The sequence below is a fragment of the Colius striatus genome, chromosome 8, assembly GCF_028858725.1.
Source record: "Colius striatus isolate bColStr4 chromosome 8, bColStr4.1.hap1, whole genome shotgun sequence".
Lineage (NCBI taxonomy): Eukaryota > Metazoa > Chordata > Aves > Coliiformes > Coliidae > Colius > Colius striatus.
This window is the reverse complement of record NC_084766.1, coordinates 31,998,163-32,024,033: the sequence shown is the minus strand read 5'-3', so window position 1 is coordinate 32,024,033 and position 25,871 is coordinate 31,998,163. Positions and strand designations below refer to the sequence as shown.

At 44.4% G+C, this 25,871-nt stretch overlaps 1 protein-coding gene across 1 annotated transcript in view; it reads left to right on the top strand.

The window, feature by feature from the left end:
* Window positions 1-25,492, top strand: part of SHTN1 (shootin 1) — a 62,700-nt gene extending 37,208 nt beyond the window's left edge. Inside the window, exons 9-17 of the mRNA XM_062001156.1 lie at window positions 1,765-1,911; window positions 3,159-3,312; window positions 5,442-5,547; window positions 7,150-7,232; window positions 11,271-11,380; window positions 12,019-12,072; window positions 14,872-14,992; window positions 15,881-16,064; window positions 23,691-25,492. Coding sequence (XP_061857140.1) covers window positions 1,765-1,911; window positions 3,159-3,312; window positions 5,442-5,547; window positions 7,150-7,232; window positions 11,271-11,380; window positions 12,019-12,072; window positions 14,872-14,992; window positions 15,881-16,064; window positions 23,691-23,901 — 1,170 coding nt within the window. The 3' untranslated portion in view covers window positions 23,902-25,492. The remainder of the gene's footprint in view (window positions 1-1,764; window positions 1,912-3,158; window positions 3,313-5,441; window positions 5,548-7,149; window positions 7,233-11,270; window positions 11,381-12,018; window positions 12,073-14,871; window positions 14,993-15,880; window positions 16,065-23,690) is intronic.
* The last annotated feature ends 379 nt before the right edge of the window (window positions 25,493-25,871 follow it).

The window sequence follows — 25,871 nt, the reverse complement described above, 5'->3', positions numbered from 1 at the left end:
AAAATGTTAAACCAATAGATGAGTCGCCATACAAAGGAAAACCTTTATGGATTGGGATTGGGTGGCTTGGATTCTGAACTTCTCTTGTCTATGAATTGTTTTTGCCACTAGCCTAAGGTAGCACAAGCCTAATTGGTTTGACTCTCAGAGTTTTGGGACAGAGAGCTGCTGTCCAATCCACATTTGCACCATGCTACAGTGGTTTTGTTTGTTTTATAGCAAAGTGTAGCACTAGAACCTGTGTTCATTATTTCCTCTTCAAGTACTCCCAGTCCTTCCTTGCCTACCCCAGTGGCACAGCTTTGCCCCATGAAGTGCTCATTGTAGGGTTTATTGGCACTCAGACTGCATCAATTGACTCCTCTTGGCACGCAGGGTCACACAGGCTGCCTTGGGAGTCAAAAGTTCAGCATGGTCAGCAGGCTTGGTGGGCTGCATGTACAGCTGCATGTACAGCTGGGGAGAGACTTGCTTGCTAAGAAGACCTCAGTTGAAGCACTGGGAGAATGCTTCCCACAACTCTGCATCAGCTCATACTTCTTAGTAATCCAGTTGTATTAAAAATAAATCAATCACCTAGCATTGCAGTAGTACCAGATGGGAAGAAACTGTATGTTCTACCTGCAGTTTTGGTTTGTGAGTAAATAGTATGAGAACCTGAAAAGTTCTCGTGGAATTTCTGTATTTATAATACTTCATTCTTAAAAATATCTGCTTGCTTTTGCTTGGTTTTTTGCACCACAGTGTTTTTACAGTCTGAGGGAGTGTCTGCATTCTCAGGCTGTTCTCTTGCCTTAAGTGTCATGCTTTGCTGACCTGTGCACGCTCAGCTGAAACCTCAGCACGATCCAGTCCCTGTTTCAGCTGTAAGAAAAGGCACAGCTGAGTTTGTCAAGAATGGAAGCCCTTATTGCTTGAGGGGCAGCTCTCTGCTTGAAAGAGAGGTCAAGATGCAGAAGAAATTCGCTGGGATTTATTTTTTGGCAGGAAGCAATCTTTTTTCTCTGAGTTCTTAAACAGTCTGGAGGGAGCAGGTGTCTCTCTTGGAAGCTGTGTGTGCTGACAGCCCCTGCATCGCTTAGGTGAAGCCTTGAGAAATGTGGCAAGCCTCTAGGTTATTTAATGATTTTTTTTCCCCCCCTAATGTATCCATTCCCCACATCAAAAATACAACCAGGGAAGAGGAAAGAACACACAGTTCAGAATTAAAAGGCTGAAATTGCCCTGAAGTGCCTTTTCCTGGGGCAAGTGCATACGCTGAGTATACAAACATGAACTGAAATTCATTTCCCAAAGACTCTGCTTCATTCACATCTCCAGCTAACCTTCAAATAAGTGGGCATTATGCCAAGGCTTGCAGATGTGTTGCAGGTGTCTTTCAGGAGATTGCCTGTGAATTTATACACGTATTTTTCCTCTACCTAGAGTTCTTTTCATCTCTCCAGAGCTTCCAGAGTAGGGATCGTTCCCATTTCCATGAAACAAATTTCAGAGATATGTTTAAATTCTGAATACTGCCCAAATGTTGGTAACTGAGGTGTAGCAGTTGGTGATGTTCTCAGCAAACACCTGGTTCCTTTCAATCTGAGCTTAACTCTTGTGAATTTTACCTTCAGACTTCCTTTCCCCTTCCTTCTCCCCATCCCTACTGTATTAACACACTGTTAATTTCTTGTTTTTCTTCCCAATTACTGTTTTTTCCCAGAGTAGCATTAGACTGTGCTTAAGTATTGTTTTTGCTGGGGGTGGGTTTTGTTTTGACAGATGTTTATTGAGCAAAACAAGATGAAAAGGCAAAGTCAGTTGCTTCTGCAGAATTCAGCTCCTGATCAACAGCTTTTGAAGGCTTTGGATGACAATGCAAAGCTAACCCACACATTAGAAGAGGAGAGGCTTCAACACCAACAAAAGGTAAGCCAGGATTACTTTTCTTCTCATGCAGAAGGGTGTTCAGAATCATTTGAGGTCTTGTCTTCCCTAAGAGTTCACAATCTAAAAACTAAGCTTCAGAGGAGGTTGTGATTCCCTCCTTCTGGGTCACGGTAAGACAGGAGTACAAAACCTGACGATTTTTCAGCCCAAAGGCTCTGGTTTAGGTAAGTGTTTTGTTCTGGATGCCAGAATAGTGCAATTAGAAGCATGAAGTCAGGTTCCATTAAGTGAAGAAGAGAAAAGAGGAGAATATTTTGGACTTTGGGCAATGTAAAAGATGTTTTAAAGGGACAAGCTAAGAAGACGAGGAGGTGGGAGGTGTAGACAGTTCATGTTAGTACTCCGGTCACTTGCTAAAGAAACTCATGAGGAAGGTCAGACATACTGAGGCAGGAAAATGGTAGGTGAATGCTGAGGAGTGGTGTGATAGGATTCAAAGTGCTAGGATCTAAACAGATACGTGCTTTCAAGTTGGACTAGCTCAGTTTCCAACTGGGAGGAATTACTATTGCTTCCTGTGAAAGCTTGAAAATGAGTTTTCCCTTTCTTAGCTGTGAGGCCTGTTCTTCAAACTCTGGTAACAGAGTAATGCTAGGAATAGGGAGACAGTTCCTGTGCTTTCATCAGTGCAGCAATGCTAAGACTGCATGTAATCTCACACACTTCAGAGTGAGTATTTTGGAAGACAAAATGCCAGTTCATTTTGGCCTCTGGAAATGTAGAGCAAAATGTCTCTATTCAGGGAGCTGGGAAGTGACAGCTACTCTGCAACTGAACCTCTAAACCTGATGTTCCACAGTTCACCCGCTGGTGTTCACGTGAGTTGAGACAAAGGAATCTTAAAAGCCAACCTGCCAGTGGAAGCAGTCGTAAGAGAACAAAGATGTCAATGTTCTAGTGCTTCAGATCAAGAAACATTCTGAAATGAAATTCCAATTATGTGATAAAAACTCTATAGAAAGAAAAAGGGAACATTTTACAGCTTAAGTACTTTGGAGCTAAAGAGGTGTTCTAAAGAAGAGAAAAACAAGTTAGGATCATAATGGAAAGTTGTGACATCTCTCAGAAAAACCTGTCCAGCTGCCACCCAAAAATTGCCCTCTTGTAGTTCACTCCTATACTGTGACATCTTGTGTTTAGGAATAACTGTGCTGGTGGGTTATTTGTCAATGAGGAAGGACAGAAAATACCTTTTTATTGTAATGAATGCTCTTTGCTAACTGCAGATCAAAGAATTGGAAGAGCAGCTAGAGAATCAAGCACTGCATAAGGAGATTAGTCGTCTTAAACAGCAACTAGAACTTTTGGAAGAAGATAAAAAAGAACTAGAGCTGAAGTGTCAGAGCTCAGAAGAAAAAGCTAGAGACCTAAAGCATTCAGGTAAAATCATGTCATAACTCGTTGTAGAGGTGCAGTTGAGGTGGGAGTGGTGCACATCTAGTTAGAATGATACATGTTAACATTTGAGACCCCAGAAGCAACAGGTTCTTGTGCAGCTGAGATCCAGGCCTGTGCTTCACAAGACGAAGTACAGCAACTGCCTTCACACACAGAACATTTCCAGAATGTGTGTGAAAGAATCAACTTGTAAAACTTCAGTAAGATATACAAATACTGTTATTAGGTCACCCTAAGGCTTACAGGTGGATATATACCCGTGAATGGGTTTCTGTGGGAGAGACACCATCCTTCATATTCACTCAGACTCTGTCCTCTTGCCTTGTTTTAGAAGTAAATAAAAAAGGATCACTCTGCTCTTTTGCAAAGATGCACAGTGATTTATCAGACTGTGGAGTCTACCTTCTGTGAGTAATACAAAAACATCCCATAATTATCAAGCTACCTAACCATTTAATAGTCATGCAATAGAAGACACCAATGAAAATAAAGACATGATTTAGCCTGTCATACTGACATGTGAGGAAATATTTTATGCTGATGTGAGAGGCTCTGGGAGTGGGATTTTTTGTTTTGACTCTTCTTTTTAAGAAGAGATATTTAAAAGATGAGTTCTGCCTTCAGAGTCCCTGCAGAGGAGTTTGCCAAACAAATCTGGTCAGCTTTTTTGGCTCATATCCATGGTAATTATATATGTAAATCTCTTACTGGTCAAATATCTTGTTGCATGACAAATGACTGAGAGAAACAGGCTGGCAGGCTAATGCGTGTGTGTCTAAGATTTAAACCAATGTCCAAAGAACACAGCCAGAAAAGAGTCACAGACTATTTAGGAGAGAACAACTGTTGTAGTGCAGATGTTCATACAGTTATTGCTGTCAGGATGGTGCCTGGCTTGTCTGCAGCATCCCATCTATTGCATGAGGAAATTTCTGACCTAATGCTCTTTCTTTAAAATGGCTTTTTAAGAGGTCCTTGCTATAGGGAACATGGGGCTATGGCTGGTTAAATGTTTGCATATCCCTTTGCTTTCAGTCCTTGTTCAGCTCAAGGCTGAAGCAGGTGCTAGTTTTAAATATAATACCTGGCCTAAGAAGCATCTGAGCCCCCAGCTTAGCTCTGTGTATAGCCATGCTTTCCTGAAACATATCCTGAAGAGCAGGATTATCTCTGAGCTTGTAAGCAGTCTTGCTTGGAAGAACTGCTTTATGTTAAGAGTTTTACTTTACTCAGCCTTAAAACTATACCTAGCTGAGTTCTTCTCAGTTGCCTTGCAACAAGATCTAACCTTCACAACAGATTCCTTCCTTCCTTCCAGGCTTGTTTGTCCTTCAGAAGGAATTTATCAGCATTGAGATTGTACCTGGAATTTAAAGCCACTCAGTTGATTTCTTTTTCCCCTTTACAATTTGAAAGTGAATGTTGAAGATTGTAAGCCTGGACCCATCACTACAAGAACAAAGAACCATATCCGCTCTGGAAATCCTCTTCTGAACTTCTGCCATAGTTCCTACTGCATTCAGAACTACTGCTAAGAAGTTTTGTAACCAAAAGAAATTTAAGACTTTCTTTTTCTCTGTTTCTCACCCTTCCCCAGTTAATTGCATTTGACATTTCCAGTGCAGAAAAGTAACTTCCAACTGAGACAATCCATTCTGCCCAGCACCTAGTTTTGACCATTTTTAAGGGAGAAACCCACACCATCAGCAAAACACAGATAAATCTGGAAGATGAAAGATCATTTCTTTCATCTCTTGTTACTTCGTTCTCAAATGCAACCTCAAATAGACCTTCACAGGAATGGGATGAACTTGTCCCCTCTTCTGACATTTTATCTGAGGAATCCCGTATGAGGGAGAGCGTCTGTAGAGTTCCAAAAGTAACTCAGGTTGGAGGTTTGTGGTTTAATGAGGATCCTGTGCACCTCAGACATTGTTCTTGGTAGAAAATGTTGCCAAAAATAGGACTTCCCAGCAGTTGTGTGGTTTAGTCTTGTTGTTTGTTTTAGAGTTAATTAGTAGCTTTTACACTTAAACCATCAGAGTTATTTTTTTAGAGCAGATATGAGAAGCCAAGAATTCACTCTGGTTTGTTTTATCACTCCTACACAGTTGATGAACTTCAAAAACGAGTACAGCAGTCTGAAAACCCTGCACCACCTCCTCCACCACCACCCCCTCCTCCTCTTCCTCCTCCCCCTCCTCCAAACCCTATACGGTAAGTGCTTAAAGCAAGGGTCACAGCATTATAGCTTTGCAGAGATGGAAATACAGCACATGAGCTTGCATTCCAGCAGGAAGAGTGTCTTTAAAATGAAAAAGGCTTTCTCCATCTCTCTTGGGCTCTTTACCAGCAGGACGTGCTCTGTGCCCCACCTGCCAACAGACTAACTGTGAACAGCATCTGCCTTGCCAAGCCTAACAAATTGTCTAGACTGTGACTTTGGAGGAGGAGGGATACCTGTCTCCTCCAAATTTAGGAGATTATTTTTTTCCATTCACCTGATAGCAGTAATTATAGACTTGCAAAATGCTTGTCTGAATCCACTGGTAAGAAAACCCCTTTGAACCAAAGGATATGTTGGATTACTGTCTGTCCCTTCCTGTTGGATACTGGTGAGGAAAATGCAGAGTCCATTGAGTTCCCACAATTGCTTTCACAAATTAAAAAGAAAGAAAACCCCACTCAAACCAAACAGAAAGTCACCACTCCATCATCAAGGAGTTTTGGGTGAAATTCTCAAAGTGAAGCTCAATCTTTGCAAAGGACTGTAAAAGAGGCTCACCAGTATATGAGGCATTAGTCCCAGATTAATTAACTAAGCCCTAAAGTGTGTTTAGTCAGCTACTCTTCGTGTTGTCTGCTTGGATTTAGACATAAATGGACTTGGGTGACACTTTCTAACCTTCAGTAATAGAAATTACATACAAGAGTCTTGTTTACTACTGAGTTGAGTGTGTGAATAGAGATGATCAGTAGGGAGCATCATCCCTTTGTGCATGTTGCTTTATTTTTAGATATTTAAATATGTTCTGGACAGTCATGTTTGGCCTTTTGCTCCTTTTACATCCTTTGACTCATTTGGCTGGCTTGCTTCTTTCTCACTAATGTGTAGCATGTATTAACTGCAGGGGTTGTTGTGGCATTTTGTTTTAAGTCCGTGCCCTCTATTCTTTGGAACAGGTAGCACTATTCATTTTAAGCCCTGTAGTAGGTGAATCAGAGTGATCCCTTCATGCACTGTGATGTTTATGTGCGTAGAGTTTGTTTCAGGGCCTGCACACTGTTTTTTTCTGGGGCAGAGTTTTGAGCTTTTATGTCAGGGAGGTTGCTGTGCTCCATAAGGAGCAATGTTCAGCACAGAGTGCTAGGCCCCACTGACAAAGCAGACGTGCATAGGAGCTTGTACTTGGGCTTTAAGGTGAGTCATTTCTTTGCCTGGACTTTTTTATTTTGACTGTAGTGAAGGGACAATTATTTGACACTGTGAGAAGATGAAAAACTTGCGAGTTGGTGAGGAGATCCTGATGAAAATGTTTTAAGTGTCCTCTGGATTAGAATACTTTGCTTCAGTCTGGAGGCTTTTGATTTGTGCCTAATGGCTGCTAAAAAAAGAAATCAATTTCTCTGATGTTTTGGTGGGGGAAATTGTGGGGGGTGATTTGTTACATACACCTGCATTCAAGAACTGTTAACTGAGTCTTTTGTAAGTGGGTGTATAATCAGGTGTAAGTAAGCTGTTGTGGGTCATGTTCAAGTTCATTCTAACAGTTTGAGACAGGACAGAGTGACAATCTACAGTTTCATCTTTCCCCAAAGGTCTCTGATGTCAATGATTCGCAAGAGATCTCACTCCAACACCAACGTGAGCAAGAAGGAGAAGCCTCCTCAGCAGGAGTCAGGTATGGCCCAGCCTTGCTCAATACACTTGTTTTGCAGATAACACTCATGAAAATGAACTGTGGCTACAGACAGTGATGCAGATGCTTATGGTTGTCAACATTAGCTGCTGGTATCCATGTGCCAGCAGATTCAAGGACCATGCAGTCCAGAAATGTGATTGTGGCCCAGGTCTGTGTGCTCTGCCATAGGAAGTAGTGTCTTTGGTGTACCTCTAGCTTTGGTACCCTGTGAGGAGTAGCTAGGGACTTTGGGTTTGTCTAGTTCGGAGAAAAGGAAGCTGAGAGGTGATCTCATTGCCCTCTACAGCTTCCTAAAGAGGAGAAGTGAAGGGAGTTGCTCATCACTTCTCCCTGGTGTCCAGAGGGTGCGTGGGAATGGTTCAAAGCTGCACCAGGGGAGATTCAGACTGGAAGCATGCATTTCTTCCCAGAGAGGTGGTTGGTGCCCCAAGCCTGTCAGTGTTTGAGGCATTTGGACAATACCCTTAACAACATGCTTTGACTTTTGGTCAGCCCTGAAATGGTCATGCACCTGTGCTTGAACAACTGAGCTGGTGATCATCATCCAATTTACCTTTTCCAAATGGATTTAAATATGAAAAATCTTTGAGGCTGTAGATCACAAAACTTCAAGGAAGACCTAGCAAGGAAGAAAAGTTCTGATCTTCCTACTTCCATCTCTAATGCTTATCAGATAATATCACTGAGCTGCTTTCAGTCACTGATGTGGCAGAAGAAAATATCTTTTCTTCCCTTGGCACAAAACAAGTGCTTAGTTGGGTACAGTGATGTGCTGGGTGAGATGGATGGGGAGAACAGGATGGTTCTGTCCATTACACTGGCTCTGTGCAGCTGGTTTAGATGCACTCTGGCAGTCTGATGCTGCCTGGAGTAGCTGCACTGTGACAGCACTTGAAAGATTCAACCTGTGCCTCTGAACTGAAGACACTACAGCAAGTGGCTGCAGCTACAGTGTGTCCAGGGCTTTGCTCTTCCGTGAGTTATCTGGAAGAGGCAGAAGAGCAAACTTAACAGACTTTAAGCAGAGAGCAGGTTATATACAGCATAATACAGTTTCCAACTTCCAGATGGCTTCTTGTTTGACATTTCTTCTGTCCAGAGCCTCTCTGCAGAGCTGGTTTGTTAAATGCTTCAGTCTTCATCCCTCAATTCATATCTTACAAAATTACCGCTCGGAGCTGGCTGTAATGCTAATCCTTTAATAACACTGAAAACCTAAAACAAAACAGAATCTTGCACTAAGGTGGCTCTGCATGCAAAGTAACAGCTGAAATTGCATTTTATTGTTCTTAATGGAAGCTGGAGACTTAGTAGGTTGGGAACAGGAGTTAAGTACAGATTTACAAATGATAGTGAGCGCCTGAAGAGTCAGAGGTAGTTAGACAAGCATTGCCAGTTAAATAACCAAGGTTTTCCTCGCTGTTTCTCTCTTCCTTTTGAAACAGCAGGAGTTTGTAGTGAATTGCTAAACTCATTTGCTGCCACTTAAACAAAGGAGGGGGCTGCAGGAGGGAACCTGGCTGAAATTATAGGTATAGGATCTAACTGTTAAAATCACTGCTAGCAGACTGTAAGGGTATGTAAGTATGGCTGCATTGTTGGATGGGACCACGAGGCAGGAGGTGGGGGGAGGGAAGTATTCCCCCTCCCATTTTTCAGGTGAGGAACTGAGGAATGGGGGGATTTGGGCAGGTCACTGGGAGAAGCTTGGGGAACTGGTTACCAGTCTGAGAGAAAGAAAGCTGGTTGGCCTGGGTAAAACAATTAGAGAAGTGCCCGTGTACCGAGATCTCTGATGAAGAGTCAATCTTACTTTTCAGTAAAACTTCAATTATGACCATTTATCAGGTTTCCTTACCTTGAAGCATCCTAGATGTTCTGATTGCACCTTTTTGCTGAGACTGTTACAAACAGTGATTGCAGGAAATACTGTGAAATTCACTTGAAGTTCTTGACACCCCATTCTTTCATTATTTATTAGCAGACTTTAACAGTTGTGACCTTTCTTCAATCACGTATAAACTGCTTCTCCTCTTCATAGTTGAGCTGCTCTCAAAATAAAACTAAAAAAGGGGGAAAGCTCTTTCTTGATCTAGTTATTATATCCAACTTGAGGCTTGTTTTGACCCTTGTTAAGGGCTTAGAATGAGTGGTTTCTATCCCATACCACCAATTAAGCTTTTATATTTGAAACAGCCTGTTTGTGAAATTAAAGCCTGACATTAAATCGGCTTACAATACAGCAACTGCATTTCTATGAATCATCAATAGTACCCTGGCAAGTGAGAGAGCCAAAGTCTATTTAAAATCCCTGTTACATAAGGTGCAACGTTGCAGCTTTGAACAGCATCAGCCAGATTTCTCCATGTGTTTGCTTTAAGTACTTTCCCCTCCCCCTTTTGTTTTGCTGTGGCATGTTATCTTATGTGACATTACCCAGCTCGCTGAGAAGTTACCAGGTATTGGTTGTGTTCATCACACAGCTTCCCCTTTCATCTGGGTATTTTGCAGTCCTGAGGGAGAATCTCTTGAAAAAGCAGTTGTTCCCTTTCATAGTGTTGAAGGTGTGCCCTTTAACTTGAGGCAGAGGTCTTTAGCTCAGCCTGAGCTGTTGGTGTGTGCTTGCAGCAATGTTCTCAAACCCAGGTGAAATGGGTTGCATGTAGTCCTCACCTCTCCCATAGCAGTGAGCCTGTGTAGGCTTCTGCTGAGCCATAGAGATGAGATCCAGTGGAAGTGGGGCTGTATTCTTCAATCCTTGGTGCTTCAACCTGTGGCACTGAGCTTCTGCAGTCCCCAGCCAGTTACAGGAGCTTTATATTTGTCAGAGTCTGGGCCCTGCTCCTGTCCAAGCTTCTGCAGCACTGTGGTTTGGTGTTTGTGAAGCTCATGGCTGGGTCCTCAATGTGTGTAGCTTGGCATTTCATCCTTGAAGAGCTTGTGACAGTTTAGCTGATAGCAAAGATCACTAACAGCACTGTATCCGGGATCTGGAATTCCTGATAACTGGAGATGAAGGTGGTGGTTTCTGCTACCATACAGAGGTATGGAGTGCAAAGTAAAGTCCCTCTTTGTGGTGGGGAAAATGAAAAGTAAGATAGTGGTCCTGGAAGAATGACCTTGTGAACAGCCCACTGATGGGGAGGAAAAAGGGAGGTTCTTCTCCCTCTCTACTCTGCCCTAGTGAGGCCTCATCTGGAGTCCTGTGTCCAGTTCTGGGCTCCTCAGCTCAAGAGGGACAGGGAAGTGCTGGAGAGAGTCCAGCACAGGGGCACCAAGATGATCAGGGGACTGGAGCATCTTTCATACGAGGAAAGGCTGCGGGAACTGGGGCTGTTTAGTCTGGAGAAGAGGAGACTGAGGGGGGATCTTATTAACATTTATAAATATCTAAATGGTGGATGTCAAGAGGTTGGGACAGCACTTTTTTCTATAGTAGCTACAACAGGACAAGGGGTGATGGGATAAAGCTGGAACACAAAAAGTTCCACTTAAACATAAGAAAGAACTCTTTCACTGTTCAGGTGAGGGAGCCCTGGCACAGGCTGCCCAGAGGGGTTGTGGAGGCTCCTTCCTTGGAGGTCTTCAAGACCCACCTGGACATGTTCTTATGTGACCTGATCTAGGTGACCCTGCTTCTGCAGGGGGTTGGACTAGATGATCTCTAAAGGTCCCTTCCAACCTTCCCATTCTATGATTCTATGAAAAAGTCAGTATGCTCATGCTTATCATCTACCTTTGTAATGAAACTGAGAAAAGGCACGGGTTTAAATCATACCTGAGCAATATGCATCGCACACACAGGCGGGAAGACCTGCTGCACAGAGTGTAACTAAGTACATTGTATGTGTAAATGCTGCTACATCATTAAAAGTAACTTATGATTATTGATAACTGGCTGTATGTGGCAAGCAAGGCGCTTAGGAAGCTCTCTGTTTAATGTGGGGTTTTTTTCTTTGCACTGTCTCTTTGTGGTTCATGTCTGGAGTGTGATATGCTCTTTGATTTTTGGAACAGGTGAAGAAGTTACAGATCTGAAGAGACAAGCTGTTGAAGAAATGATGGACAGAATTAAAAAGGGAGTTCATCTGAGACCTGTCAACCAGTCAAGCAGGCCTAAAACAAAGGTTTGGAATAAATAGCAGAGCGATGGTATTAGCTAAGTACAGTAATTTACACTGAAAATAAACCAGGCTTTCTGTAAAACAGTCAAAAGAATACATTTGCCTCACCTCATTTGCATTGCTTGATGTTGAATAAAATGAAGTAGAGCAGCTTAATATCTAAAGAACAGAAAAAGGAGTGAAGACAGCAGTAGGTAAATAGAAGCCCAGTTTCTTTGACACAGAAAGGAACTGAAAGCAAACATCTTGTAAACAGCTCCTGAGAAACAAAAAGCACAGAGAGAATAACTGAATTGGGTGAAGAGAGTGATCAAGAAGTAGATCGTATTTTCTTCCCTTTATGGACACTTAGTGCTAACACCTGAGCGTGGCTGCTGTAAAATGTTGCTTACCATCCTCACAAAAGCATTTTCTTTCTTTATGCATAGGCTGTGATTCACAGTGTGAAGAGCTAAGACTCTCCCTTTCATCTGTATGAGATAACAGATTGCAAGTTAGCCACGTGGCCATGAGAGGAGAGGGCAGAGCACAGCACAGCTGCAGCAGACAGACCCTCCTTGCCACGGCTGTCTTCAACTACCAAGTCGCTCATGGTCCATTTCATATGGTTTTTAACCTGGTTGTGTTGTGTTTGTTTACAGCCAGAAACACCAAAGCCTTCTGAAAGTGCAATGAAAGAATTAAAAGGGATTCTGGTAAGAAAACTTACAGCTCATATTTCAGCTTTATCTTCTCATTGAGCTAATGGGATCTTCTGTGCCAAACAGCCAAGTGTTCAAAGCTTCTGTGCTAGTGCTTTGGTTTGAAGCTGCAAAGCAGATTTGGAGTGAGTCACCTCATTCCACTTTTGGCTGTGGTCTGACCAAAAGAGTGGTTTAGGTCTTGCTAACAGAATTGATTTTGGAGAAAACCACCCCGTGAACTCTGCCCTGGATTTGTATGTTCCTGCCACTGGAGGGGATGTTTTGCTCTGGGCCTGCTGTAGATCCCTTGGAAACTTGCCAGATGCTCTCAGTGGGGATGCTTAGGGAGGCAGAGGCAATGAGTTTATCTAGTCCAAAGGGAAAGCCCCAGGACTGGACATAGAGAAAACAGAGCGTTCTCCTCATCAGCTGCTCTGAGCTCCTGCTCTCTCCTGAGGCACTGCATTTCTTGTTGGTGTAGATATAGACTAGTCTAGTCTGTCTGCATTTCTATATGGAAACAGATGACTAAATAGCTGTCCACATACCCATTCATCACTAAACACAAACCTTAGGTGTGTATTTGGTCCTGCTCAGAGCAGTGTGCTGAGTTTGCTCACATTCTGTACTTTACTCACACACTGCATTGCTTATTTGACTGGTTGCATCTTGTGCACAAGTGCTAAAATGCTATTAAACAGTCAGAAGGAGTTGTAGTTCTTGCTCCCTGACCTCTGTGACCTTGAAGCTTTTAAAGCTGAAGTGCAACTTTGGCACATCAGGTGAATCATTGCCTTTGTAAGGTAAAATAACAGTGAAATTCTGACCATATTGAAGCAGAATGTTTGACATCACTGAAGAAATGATCTAGAGAGCCACTAGACCTTAATGCCGAGCCCTAATTAGAGGGACATGTAATTAAATGTGGAGGCAAATGGAATAAAATGCAGCGTGGAGATCCCGTTTGACATGGAGCTGGGTAATTACAGGAGTGGCGGGATGTGGGGTGCTGTTGGGGCCCGTGAGTGTTGGACTGCACAAACCCAGCAAAAGTCCTTTCATTTTCTAATAGCTATTTTATTCCTTTAACACCATATGGCTGACATCAGGAGAGACTTGATTGTGTACTTCAGAGGGAGCAGAGAGAAACCTGCAGTCACTGTACTTCTCTGTATCTAGCTTGTTGCTCTTGAGCCCTTCAGGATATTTGCAGTGTAAGACAAACTGTATAAAATCCAATTCCAGTCTATTCTTGAGACCAGTCATTATGCACAGTCAGACAACAAACACGGGGGTGGGATGTGATGGGGTAAACATTTGTTGTTACTATGCTAATTATGCATTTCATGTCAACCTCCATATAATTGTTGCAAACAAAACACATTTATGTTCTGCAAATTGCAGAGTTTGAGCCACTCTGTTGCTCGAGCTGCTTTCGTGTGTGTACATTTGTAGAGATGTGGAGCATACTGCTAATTAATAATGTACCTGCTCAGCTACATTGCAAATAGTTGCCAAAGAAAGGGGAAATGCCTTTTTTTTTGGTGGGTGGGAGTGATGAATTAGTCTTACTTGGTTGGGAACCTGAAAGTGGTACAGCTTTTGCAACTTGCGGTGCCGTTTCCTTCATCATTGGCTATTTCTGCTCAGAAGTCACAGGCTGGTCAACAGCAGATGTGAAGAGTATGTTATGCTCTGGAACAATGCTATACAAGCCTGACATGTTGGGTGGCTGAGTAAACACGAGCAAGACTCAAGAGGGAGAATGGAATGGCATATGGGTCCCAAGTTTTCAGTTGCATTATAAACATTTTGGGAAGATGTTACAGTCAAGTGTGTGCTGATCCCATAACTGACTCTTATCAGCTGGGAAGTGTGTGCAGTCTGCTTTATGTGAATCTTCATTTTGGGCAAGTTTGGGAGGTTTCAGTCTTTCATAAAAGTCTTTTGTCCTCCCCCATTAAAAGGAAAAGTGCTGCTGGATTTGCAGCTTGTCTGTTACAAAATCCCTTGGCAGAAGGCAGTGATAACACGCATTTCTAGTTTGTGTGTGTAAAGAAACTGTATCAGCTTGAGATGTAGCTCTGCATAAAGAGAACCCACAAAGTATGTGGGCATAGGGTCAGGTTTATGGCAGATCAACTGGATTAGAGGATATAATAACATGTTGCAGTTGCAGTTGGTACATACTGACTCCTGCAGATCCGTGTGTGCACCAGGATGCAGCAACACAGGGGACTGGGCTAAAACACACCATGTGTGAAGCAGTAAAATATGGATTTTTGGCTTTTTGCTAATAGAGGTTAATTGTGGGCACGATGATGCAGTTTTTAAGATCGTTTCAGTGTTAAGATGAAGTTGGCAGTTCCTGAAAACATCAGAAATTGTTCATTAGTGATCCAGAGCATCTTTTGTTAGCTTGATGTCCACTGCTTAATGGTAGATGTGGTTCATCCATGTGAGGGGAGGAGCAGCGAGCCGGTCCCCGATGCTCACTGCCCTGCTGATGGACACTGCCCTAGATCTGCAGGTGCTTTTCATAGAATCACAGAATGGTAGGGGTTGGAAGGGACCTTTAGAGATCATCTAGTCCAAGCCTTTTGCTAGAGCAGGTCCCACCTAGATCATGTCACAGAAGAACGTGTCCAGGTGGGTTTTGAAAACCTCTGGAGAAGGAGCCGCCACACCCTCCCTGGTCAGCTTGTTCCAGTGCTCTTTTCTGCAGCTTCAGAGGGTCTCATGTTGTGCATACGGGGTGTTTGGCAAGGCATGTGTCCTGAGAGAGCTTTTCATGCCCATTTCTTGCTGTAGGAAACATTGAACAAGTCCACTAGTTCCCGAAGCCTGAAGTCCCTTGAGACAGACAGCAGCGAAACGGAGCTGGAGCGAGTCCTGCGGCGCCGGAAAGTCACCACTGACCAGGACAGTGGCAGTAAGTGGCTGGACTCCTCTGTCGTCATCTTCCTCTTCCTCTCTCTGCATTCAGTGCCTCTTGAAGCTTTACTTTCTCTTCCAGACCATTGCCATTTCAGCCATTAGGAGAGCCCTGCTTACCTCTGCAGACTCACTTCCCCGTCGCACCCAGCACTTTCCATCCCCATTTGCTCCAAGAGATGCCTCTGTTGGGATTTTCTGCGCACACAGCACAGGTTCCTCTGTCCTGCCTGGAGCTCAGACTTTGCTGTTGGAGTTAATAGTCTGAGCCTACTGTAAAAATACTCTGGAAAGTAATGGTCACCAGAAAAATGAGGGTTTAGCACTAATACTTTGAATTAACCTCTGCTGCAGTACAAGAGTTGGTGGTTTTTTAAGCTAAGCTTTACTTTCATCATTTGTAGGAAGCTGCAGATGTTCTGCCTGGTTGGAAACACTGTCAGTGCAAGTGTAAGCTCATGCCACAGCTGATAAACATGGTTTTAACATCACTGTATGGTTTTAGCTTGGACTTTGGGCAGTCAGAGAACTGTCTGTCTACATTAGAATGAGAACAGGGTTTTCTGTGGCTGGGCTGGCGCTCACTCCATCTGCACTTGACTGGGAGAGCACTGCACTTCCCATTCCAGAAACAAGGGGGTTGAGTGAATGACTCTGTCCTGCGTCCCTCTAACAATCCCTGCTTGTGGTACAAGAAAGGGTTCATGCTGGTGGGGAGAGCAGAAGCTGCAAACAAGGTGTTTGGGTGCTCTCCATGTGCTGGACACCATTGGTTGGGATTCCATTGTGGCTTCTGCCTCTGACTTGAACTGTGCCCTGCTTACATGTTGTTTCTAGAGCGGTCACTGCGGATTAACAGAAGCATTAACATTTCTTTGGGTTTTAGGTCCCACTGGAATCTTGGCCACATCAGAATCAAAATCTCTGCCTGTGTTAGGTTCGGGAGCCAGCGCCGCTCCGGCAGCGTTGAGCAAGAGAGACCTGGAGACAGAGTTCAGTTCCAAAGTGCCCGACTCAGCTCCTGTCTCTGACCAGCATAAGGCTGCCGCGGGCTCCAAGCCCACCCTACAGTAAGTAGATATATTTTAGTACCAGGTCTGTTTAGCTGCTGCATTTTGACAGTGATTTGCTATCAGTTTTGGTTAAATGTACAGTCTGCAGCTGTTTACCACTGACTCCTCAAATCGTTTGCAACCTCCTGTGGAGGTAGCAATCAAATTCCCTGGAATCAGGTGCTTTTCCTGTAAAATCTGTGAACACTCTTCCAAAAAAGGTCAGAATCTTTGACAAAAAAAAGCATTCAGGACTTTTAGAGGAATAGCAACGTTGAGGGTTTTTTCCCCTGTCCTGAGGAGAAGAGGGATGTTATATGGCTCTCAATTCAACACAGAGAAGTCATTCTAGCACAGTATTTTAAACAATAGGATCACATGAGTCATCTTGGTCTGTATGCAGGTGTGCAGGGCAGTTTCTGTTGGACCAAAACAAGTCCTGACTGTTATTCTTTAATGGCGGTTGGGCAAAATACTGAATTACCTTGAAATCTCAAAATGGCTGTTCTTAAAAGAAAACATTTAAAGTAAAAATCACAGTTAGTGCTGCATTTACACACACAGGCAGAAGAATCTTTTGTCACAACAGATTGAAGACTCAAGGTGCCAGTTAAGCAGCAAAGAGTTAAACCTGCTCTGGAAATGGTTATTTCAGACAGGTCCCATGGAGGGTTGGTTTGTTGTACAACAATGCCAAGCTCCTTTTGAAACTGGGTTGTGCACTTGCTTCAGTTCCCTTGCCAGGTTGTTTGTCAGTTTGTCATTTTGAGAAAAGGAAATAGATGAGACAATCAGATCAGCAGAATGTTGTAATCATGGCTAATTAAACCTCTGATTTCTTGCTCTGTCAGTTAAAAAAATGCCACCAGTACCAATTCTAGCAAGTCTCCAGCGCTTGGTTCAAAGGAGTAAGTCACGACAGATGAGCTTGGGGATTCAGTTTCCATGAACAGATATTTACTCCACTCTCCTGTAGGTACTTTTATTTGTGAATGGATAAAGAGCCCAATTTCCTTTTGTGCTCCACAGCTTTATTTAATTCCCATCATGTTTTAAAATGCCTTTGCCAATCGCACCCGTTTGCCCCTTTTGTGCCATTTAAGTGTCTTTAGAAGAAAGATAATCTTCATTTTCATTTAATCAGAAAGATGAAGATTTGTTTGGCAGTTAATTTGACAGAAATAGTGCTACTGCATTTTCTTGAACTGCTGCCCTGACAGAGAGGTGAGGTTGTGCCTGAAAAATAAATACAGTGTTTGCAGTTTGTGGATTTCTACAATTTCAAACAGATAACCTTAATCAGAAAATACAGCAACTCCTACTACCTTTTGTCTACCTTTATTCCACCAAACTAGGTGGAAATTGCATTTACAAGAAAGGAAATGAAATAATTGCAGGCCCCAAGGTCTCGCAGAATGCGTGGTGAATTGACAGTGAAAAGGATCTTGTGCTGACAGTCACAGTTGTTATGTGTTATAAAAGCATTTCTCAGCTTGCCTATTCAGTGACGTCCTAAAAGACACATTTCACTTTAATTTATCTGTTTAAAGCATTAAAATAAATGTGATGGGCCAGATCCCTTAGTGCTGCAGGGCTATTTTGCACCAAGTCGCTGGTGTAAACCTGCTTAATTGTCCAGGCTCATCACTGAGGACAGTGAGACAGAAGGGGCTGGGGCTCATGCTCTGCTGCTGCTGGGCTGGCAGGGAAGAGCAGAAATATGCTTCATACCATGGTGAAGTGCAGTTTGAAGCAGGCACCAGAAGGAAGTTCGTCTATCTCTCATGGCTCTGCAGTTAGGCAGGTTGCTGGGTTTCCCTGCTACCTCTATATTAGCAGGTCAGTCTGGATCAGCAGAGCACTTGTGAAGCAAATCTCCCCATCGTCCCCGTTTCCTTATGCTTTGATTTTTATCCTGGAGTGGTCTTAGTGTATAAACTGGATCCCTGGATTCACTGGATGAGTGAAACTAAATGAGAAGTTGTGATAGAGGCTGTAATGCTGCCCAGGGGGCACAGGAGAGCAGCTCAGTGAATAACTCCCTGAAAACGTGTGTTCCGAGGCCTCCGCTCTGCAGCGCTGGCCGATTGCCCCCTGCCCCCAGAGCCCTGCACCGCCTCCTCATGCAGCCTGTGCTAAGGGCAATGACAGGACCTGCTTTGCCCAGATAGCCTCAGTGACAAAAAATGGATGGTGGCTCCTCTTTCTTTACTGGTACCTGAGCTAAAAGAATGCAGCTGTCTTCTGACTTGCAGTTCCTTGAAGTCTGACCAAGGTGTGACCTGCTTCAGCTGTTGGCAGCAGCCAAGCAAACTGTTTCTAGCACAGTAGAGGGCTGCATGTCCCATCCTTACCATGTTGCCCTTGCAGTGCAGTGTTTGTTCTTTTTGCTTCACCTAGATTTTAACATACAGCTTCCTATGGGAAACCTTAGGAATAGGAATGCCTTTGCTGCACCATCCATCTCCTAAGGTGGGTGATCTGAGGGAGGAGGTAACGCTTACAGAAATGTGAAGGCCAGTGGCCCTACTTGTCATGGTGCACTGGGACTGAGGAACAGCCCAGCACACCCTGATGGAGAGAGAAGGTCATGCCTTTAAGGAAGACACAGTCTTGACAATGTATCTGGGATCAATCTGTTGGCAGGAGTCAGCTGATGAGTAAATCCTGGCTGCTCCCTGCCCCAGGTCCGTGCCAGTCTAACCCAAAGCAGCTGCTCCCTGGTTGCAGGGAGACTCAACACTGCACACTGTTGTCACTGTTGTCCGCCAGGGAGATCCCAAGGGAAGGATTGTGGAAAAGGCTGCTTACAGGTTGGTTCTGGAGTTTTCCTTTCATCGCCCTGTGTGATGGTAGCTTAAAGGAATTAATTCAGAAGCAAGACATGGGTTTTGAACCACTGGGTGAGGTGTTATTGCAGTGCAGGAAGTGGTCAGAAGAAGGGTCTGAAGCCATTAAGCAGATGATCTGGAATGAGTTCCGCTGAGGGGGAAGACATCAATAATGTGTGTCCTACAGAGAAATTGGGGCCTTACCTCAGCATTCAGGTAACTTCCTCTGCAAATCTCTTCCCAAATGTTTAACCCAGCATGTGTGTAATTCTGTGACAATTGCTTAGAAGAGAATAGGTAACAATTTAGTTCCCTTGGGAGCAGAGAGTTCCCGTGCCTCCCTGCCGTGTGTAGACACAGAAGGGAAAGGTGTGTCTGGCTCTGCCCCTGCCTTTGGGGGGGTTGGGGTGGGTTTTTTTGCACCACTTTGTAAACATTTTGTTTCTGGGCAGCAGAGTTCTCTGCTCACAGAGTGAACCACAGAGAGGGTTAGTCTTAATCTGATGATTTTATACAATTAAAGGATTTGTCCTCCTTCTCCTGGCTGTAATCTTAGTACCCCTGAATCATCTACCAGCTCTGTGGGAAGCAGCTGAGCCTCAGCTAGACAGAGCTGCAAAGGTTTTCCAGCTTGAACATGGGCAATTTAGCTTGAACAACAAATGAAGATAACAATGGGATGTTCTGGAAGCTGGAGGTCTCCTCAGTTTTAACTGTTTTAACAGCTACTGTCACACATTTTCCTTGGAGTCTACTTTTTCTGTGCTCTTAGTGCAGATAGAAGCTCCCCGAGGTTCTTCATGTAAATTCATTTGCCTTTCTTCCTGAGCATTTTCAAAACAGCACCCAAAAATGAGGAAAATGTCTGAAGATTGTCTGCAGTTGGTTCTGCTCCCAGCTGAGCTGACCACCTTCCTCCTCAGCGGGCTGTAGCAGGGGCATTCCTGAAAGGGAGCAGCTTTCCAGCAGTTCCTTCACAGATGCCTGCTGCTGTAGGTAGTCCTGGTACTATCAGAGCAGGGAACCAACATACTAATTCACTGGTGTCACTGTTGTTTCCTTTTGACAAAATCCTGGTAGTGTGATGGAATGTTTTGTTTATTCTGAATAAAGCTGCTAAAATGGCCACAGCGAGAGCACAGCGTGATGCGCTGAGGGGAGACCTGCTCGCCAGGACAGCTGAGCTGCTGGTCCTCAGCCAACCCTGCTGGTGTGGTGGGTTGGAAAGGACGTGGGGGTTGGAGTGTGAGCTTCACTGCGTGAGTGATGGTCAGCCTCAGTTCTGGGGATCTTGTAGGGGGTAGCTGTGCAAATAAAAAGCTGTGGTTGGCATGCAGGGAGGGGATCAAAGTGGTGTGAAGAAGTAACTGGTGCTGAGCAACTGCCAGATTGGCTTAATGCTTTGAATCTCTTCATTTGGGGAGTAAGGAGCTGCACTGGTTGAGTTCTAGTTAGGTTTTGAAAGCAGTTTTGCTTGGCAGACAGATGACAGTTCTCTCAGCATCCCAGATCAGGCAGCTCACTGGAAAAATACAGTAATTTGGTGCCATGTTGGCTTTTGTAGCAGAAATGACATGGCTGATTCCATCTCAGGTTGCAGGCAGAGGATCCACATGGAGCCTCCCATGCTCACACCCCGTGCTTGCAAAACCAGTCTTTGCTGGGATGGATTTTTGCCAGTATTTTCTAAGTACACTGTAAACCCATGGATTTTCGTGCAGTGTTTTCCTTGAATGGTTTCCTTTAGCCCTCTCCTTTCACATACAGTTAGACAATCGAATGGGACTTCATCCAATAAAATTTTCCATGATATTGACATAAGATTCTGGTTTCTAATGGAAACATATTGCAATGCTTTCATGGATTGAGCACCAAGCAAGCCGAAATAATACCAAGATTATCATATTAACCAGAAGACACAAAGAAAATCCAAGCCTGGGTTGACAAATCCAATCCTTAGTTTGTCCTTTTGTGCTCCTACTGTAAATTATTTACAAAGGGCACAGCAGTACCAGTTCACACAGAGGCCCTGAGGCCTAACCCTTTGTTTTCACACCTTCCCTAGCTTCAGTAACTAGGTAAGTACAATCTGTTGCTTCTGATATTCTTACATCCCAGGCAGCCCTCAGTCCTGCGTGGGACTTTGCACATCCCATACAATTAATCTAAGATGCTTTTGTCATCTAAATCTGGATTTCACTGTACAGGTTTTCTGTGTTTAGTCATATAAATATATGCAGATTTGGGAACAATTATGTGTGAGGGAGAACAATGGAACTAGGTTCTCAGTTTCTCCCTTAAATATATAGTTGGACAAATAACAGGAACACAGATGACAACATTAACGATCTTAACGAGGGAAGAGCTTCGCATCCAACTAAATGCAAATACCTTGGCTGGACAAATCCATAATTGTTCAAAACTGTGGTGAGCTGTATCAGTACTAATTACTTTTCCCAGCTTACTGGTAGTAGTAAAGCCTGTTCTTTCGGGAAGGGAGCACCCAGAATTATGTTCCTTCTTGCACCGAACGTGGCCCACGTTCTGCTCTTGACGAGCCACTTCAAGGGAGCTCTGAACACCTGATAAGCAGGGTTGTTAATTTTTGACAAGACCTCAGCTGAACCAGCAGCACTGTCAGGCTGGTGCTGCAACAGTGTGGAGGGTGTGAAGAAGGGAACGTTAGCCCAGCACAGCCTGAACGGTAATTCTTATTTTTATGCTTGAAACTCTGATTTAATCACTGGTTTTCTCCATTAAACTGCTTTATATCGACATCTTTCATTTCTCCCTCCTTTGAAGGTAGCAAATATGATTGCCATTTTATCCATTTGTGTTAGAAACGAAGCAGACTTCAGCACGTTTGGCAGTGCATCAGTTGCTGGAATGCTGCCATAGACTAATGCAGACTCCCCGCTGTGAGCCCACTGAAGAATTATACTTTGATTCACCAGATTGTATTAAATAGTCCAGCTGTTGGGATTTGAAAGATAGTTACCTCCAAAGTGAAATAAAAATGAACTTGGCATTTATGGCTTTGACCATTTTGATAGTGTTGGGCAATCAGCTTTTCAGAGGTAGCACTTTTAAAAATAACCCTCTTCTGTTTACACTGCTGTAAAAAGTTTAATTTGCTGTAATGTTCAGAATCCCCCCCCCTTGTATTTTATGGAGTGATTGGCAACTTTTGCATGAAATAAGCACGATTTTCCTGATGAAATCACTAGCTTCTGACGATCATCAAATGAGTCTGAAGCTGGATCTATTAGCACCAATTTCTGCATTAATTAACTTATACCAAAGTTCTAATGGGAGAGACAATTCTTGTAATTAGAGCTTGAACGTGGAAATTCCATCTGCTGTACCCGGTGCTGCAGCAGCAAGCTGAGAGTAACAGGGAGCACAGGGACTGCTGTTTCTGGGGTGCTGTGCTTGTTTTTCACCTGCCTGTTTCCCCTCTCCTTGTCAGGTGGGAGCCCACACAGACCTTCTCCGCCCCGTGCTCTAATTGTTGAGTGGGGTGACCTCTTTCTTCTTTGTCATTTTCTCTGGGACAAAGACTGTCACAATAAAGGGCAGTTCACAGCAGATGGATCCAGGAGCTGAATTTCTTTCTCTGGCCTCCCAATGGATCCTACTTTTTCGTTTCAGGGGTGTTACCTCAGCAGTACGGAAGGCTGCTCCTTAGGAGGGAGATGAAAAATTCTAAGTAACAGAGAAAAAAGGGGGGTGGCAAAATAAAGGGCTGTGGCCTGGCAAGTGCAGTTGTGTTCGGCAGCTGTAGAGTCAGGCAGTGGGGAGAGCCAAGCCACTCGCCCTCCTGTGCCCATGTGCTGTGGCCACTGCTGCGCTGGGGGCGGTTGCCTCTGCTCGGGCCTCTGCCCCAGGCCCTGCCCTAGCTGTGCCCGGCACCCCGGGCTGGTGGGCACAGGCTGTGGGGAAGGGTGGGCTGGCCAGCGGGCACGGGAGCCCCCTCCCTGCTCTGCCGCTGCTCCGGGCCGTGCTTTCCCAGCACTCGCCTCCTGCTCTGCCGCAGCCGTCTGGCTAATCTAAGGATTTGCCTGCACGTTTCTAACACTGGGACAAAGCTTTTGAATACAGACAAGTGCTTTTAGTGTTTCTAGCGTGATGCCAGCCTCGACAAATAACCCTGGTGTCTCTGACCTTTCCCTCCTCTCTCCCTGCTCCGAGGGCTTTTTATCTGCAAGAGTCCCCACTCTGCAGGCAATCAAACCACAGCCCCTTCCCGCAGCGCAGAGCGTAGGTCTGACACCCTCCCTCTTTCAGCACACCCAGGAGGTGAATTGTGAGGCCATGGGTGCTGAGCCGCAGCGGGAGCCTGCTCCTGCTGCCTGTGCCCCCTGCCACGGAACAGCACACGGCACATCAACGGCTGCCCTGGGCTGGAGTAGCCACCGTCTCCCATCCACACTGCAGGGACTGGTGGCGTTTTTGCAGCTGCTCTGTTGGACAGGGGGAACCTAAATCTAGCTCCAGGATGAGCAGAGAGAAAAGAAATCCTTCAAAGACTGTCTTTAAACTGATTCTTTCATAGTCTAAGGATTTCTTCTGTGCTTTGTGAGTTCTTTTTCTCCCATTGGGTATTTTCCATGACTTAGCAGGTGACTCAGGAGGGGCGATGTGGCTGCTGCCTTCTGTGCACCGCTCTGTTAGGCGTTCGGTCCATTTACTCGTGTAGCAGGCCTGTCCTGGCCCTACGTGCTCCTAACAATAGAAATGCTTTTCTGGATGTTCTTTCTCCTAAGTGTGTGAACTGTCCTCTGTGTTCATATATTTATTCTTTTCCCTTTAGATCAACTAGTCATACAGAATTTACAAGAAGAGCTTGGAGCAGTGACAAAGAGGCAAACTCCGTCGTGGTTTTAGACCCCGTTTCCAGCAGCAGGGATCAGCCGCCCGAAAACGCGCCGAGTCACAACAACCCAAGAGAAGAAAAAAGCAAACCCCTGCATAAAGGAGCAAATGTTGGGAAAATAAAAGAAACCGACAGCTCTCACTGTTAATTGTTCACTCTGAAAGGCTGTCACTTTTGGGAGTCATGTGAGTGGGTGTAGGTGTGTTGCTGAAGGCTCCGGTCGGTGCTCCAAACAGTTGTCAGTAATAGAGGTTGACATGCGGTTTTGCATGAGGTTCTGTTACGTGCATCAAAGCGTTAAATAATTCTCACTCAAAATCCCTTTCCCATCTCCATTTTGCAGGTATGGTTATTATTTTCTTAGGTAGTGTCAGGTACTTTTAAAACTGTATTGCAAAAGGCTTTTTGAATGACCCTTTCCCTGAGGAGATGCCTTGTTAAGGTCTGTTCTGAAGCAGCCAGACGCCCCTCACGCCCCTCTAGAGCTGGACAGGTTTGGGTTGGGCCCTGTGAGGGTGATTGCACACATACACAGAGACATCAGCTTAGTATGGGGGGTGTCAGTAGTTATCAAAGACTCACCATTCAGACACACTGCTTTAGAAACATTTTGATATCTACTTAAACCAGGATCTCGTGGGGCTCCTTACTGCTGTCTCCACAGGCACTCCTTTGAGGAAACCGAAAGCACAAGCAGAACGCTGCTGTTCCAGGCTGCCCCCCAGTCAGCACAAAGACTGTAAAGCACAGGCAGGGCAGCATCTCCTTTTGGTAACAATGCCCAAAGTCAGAAATTTGTGGGTTGAGATTGGTGCTGTCGTTTGAACGAAAAGCTTTCCAAAGGGAGACTTATCTCCTGGTGTTTGTTCAGTGTTACACAGCAAAGACTGGAGCTGCTGCAACTGCAGGCTGCATTTACTGCTGCAAAAAATAAGTTCCTGGCGTGAGCATGGAGTGCACTGGGGCTCAGTCAGTGTGGCATTGCAAGTGACTCCCAGAAAGCTCCCAGCACTCACATAGGAGCCTTTGCTTTCAACTGTTCACGTTGTTATTAGGTAACACTTTATATGTTGGTGTTTGATGGCACAAATCCCAGTTTCCCTCAGCCCTGGGTTCCCCAGAAGGCACTGGGCAGGTACAAACTGATGCGCTGCCCTGTCCCTTCACCTTCTTTCCAAGCCCTTTCTAAACTCCACCTGCTGTCTCGTTCTTTTCTAATGGACAAAAAACCATAATCAGGGATTTACCTACGGAGCAGCTGGAATTGGGTGGTCAAGTACTTGAATGCACTTGGATTATTTTGTATTTAATGGTTTGAAACGGTGATAGTATTGAAGGATGAATGTTCTGAGTTTGTTGGTTTGGCTCTGCATGCAACTGTCTGGTGCTTTTCCTACAAATAAAATGATAGTAAGGGCTGTGTTAGTTTCACATCATTTTTGGTGTTTTTTGCATGTTTGCTCAGTAAAATCTTGGACTTGATCTAATTGCTGAACTACATACGATGCCTAAACTTTGGGGAAATTTGTCTCTCCTCGGTACCTTCGGGCCTGGGGTCAGTTTATAGATGTATTTTTCCTCAGGTGCTCGCTGCTGTATTTTATGTTCAAATGATACAGAACCCAGAAGTTTTTTAAGAAGTATTTCTTTGACTCAAACTGTTTGTTACCTAGGACAGAAGTTATTTCTCTCTCTTTTCACTGTTGCTTATTAAAAAGACTCCTGACAAGTTTCCCAGACCTTGTGAAACCGACTTGTCATTCCCTGCCTCCGCAAGAAGCGAGCTTCCTGGGGATGCCAATTACAGCTTTGTGCCCTACATTTGGGGTTTGCACTGATGCTCTTGTCTTGATAGCTCCAACTGGAGCGAAATTCCCCTCGTAGGCCAGATCTAAGAGCAGCATTGAGGGGGAGTGGGGGGATGGAGCAGCATAACAGTCAAGGCCTTTGTGTTTTGTAACATGCGTTTGGGGTTTCTTTACTGTTTGTCAATAGCTCGCTCTTTGTACTTAGAGAGATTCCGACTTTCCCAAGGCAAACACTTAGTTTTGGACTTAACACAGAAGTATTTGTTTTGTCAGTTTGTAAATACGGCACAGAACTGGGTGATACATTCAA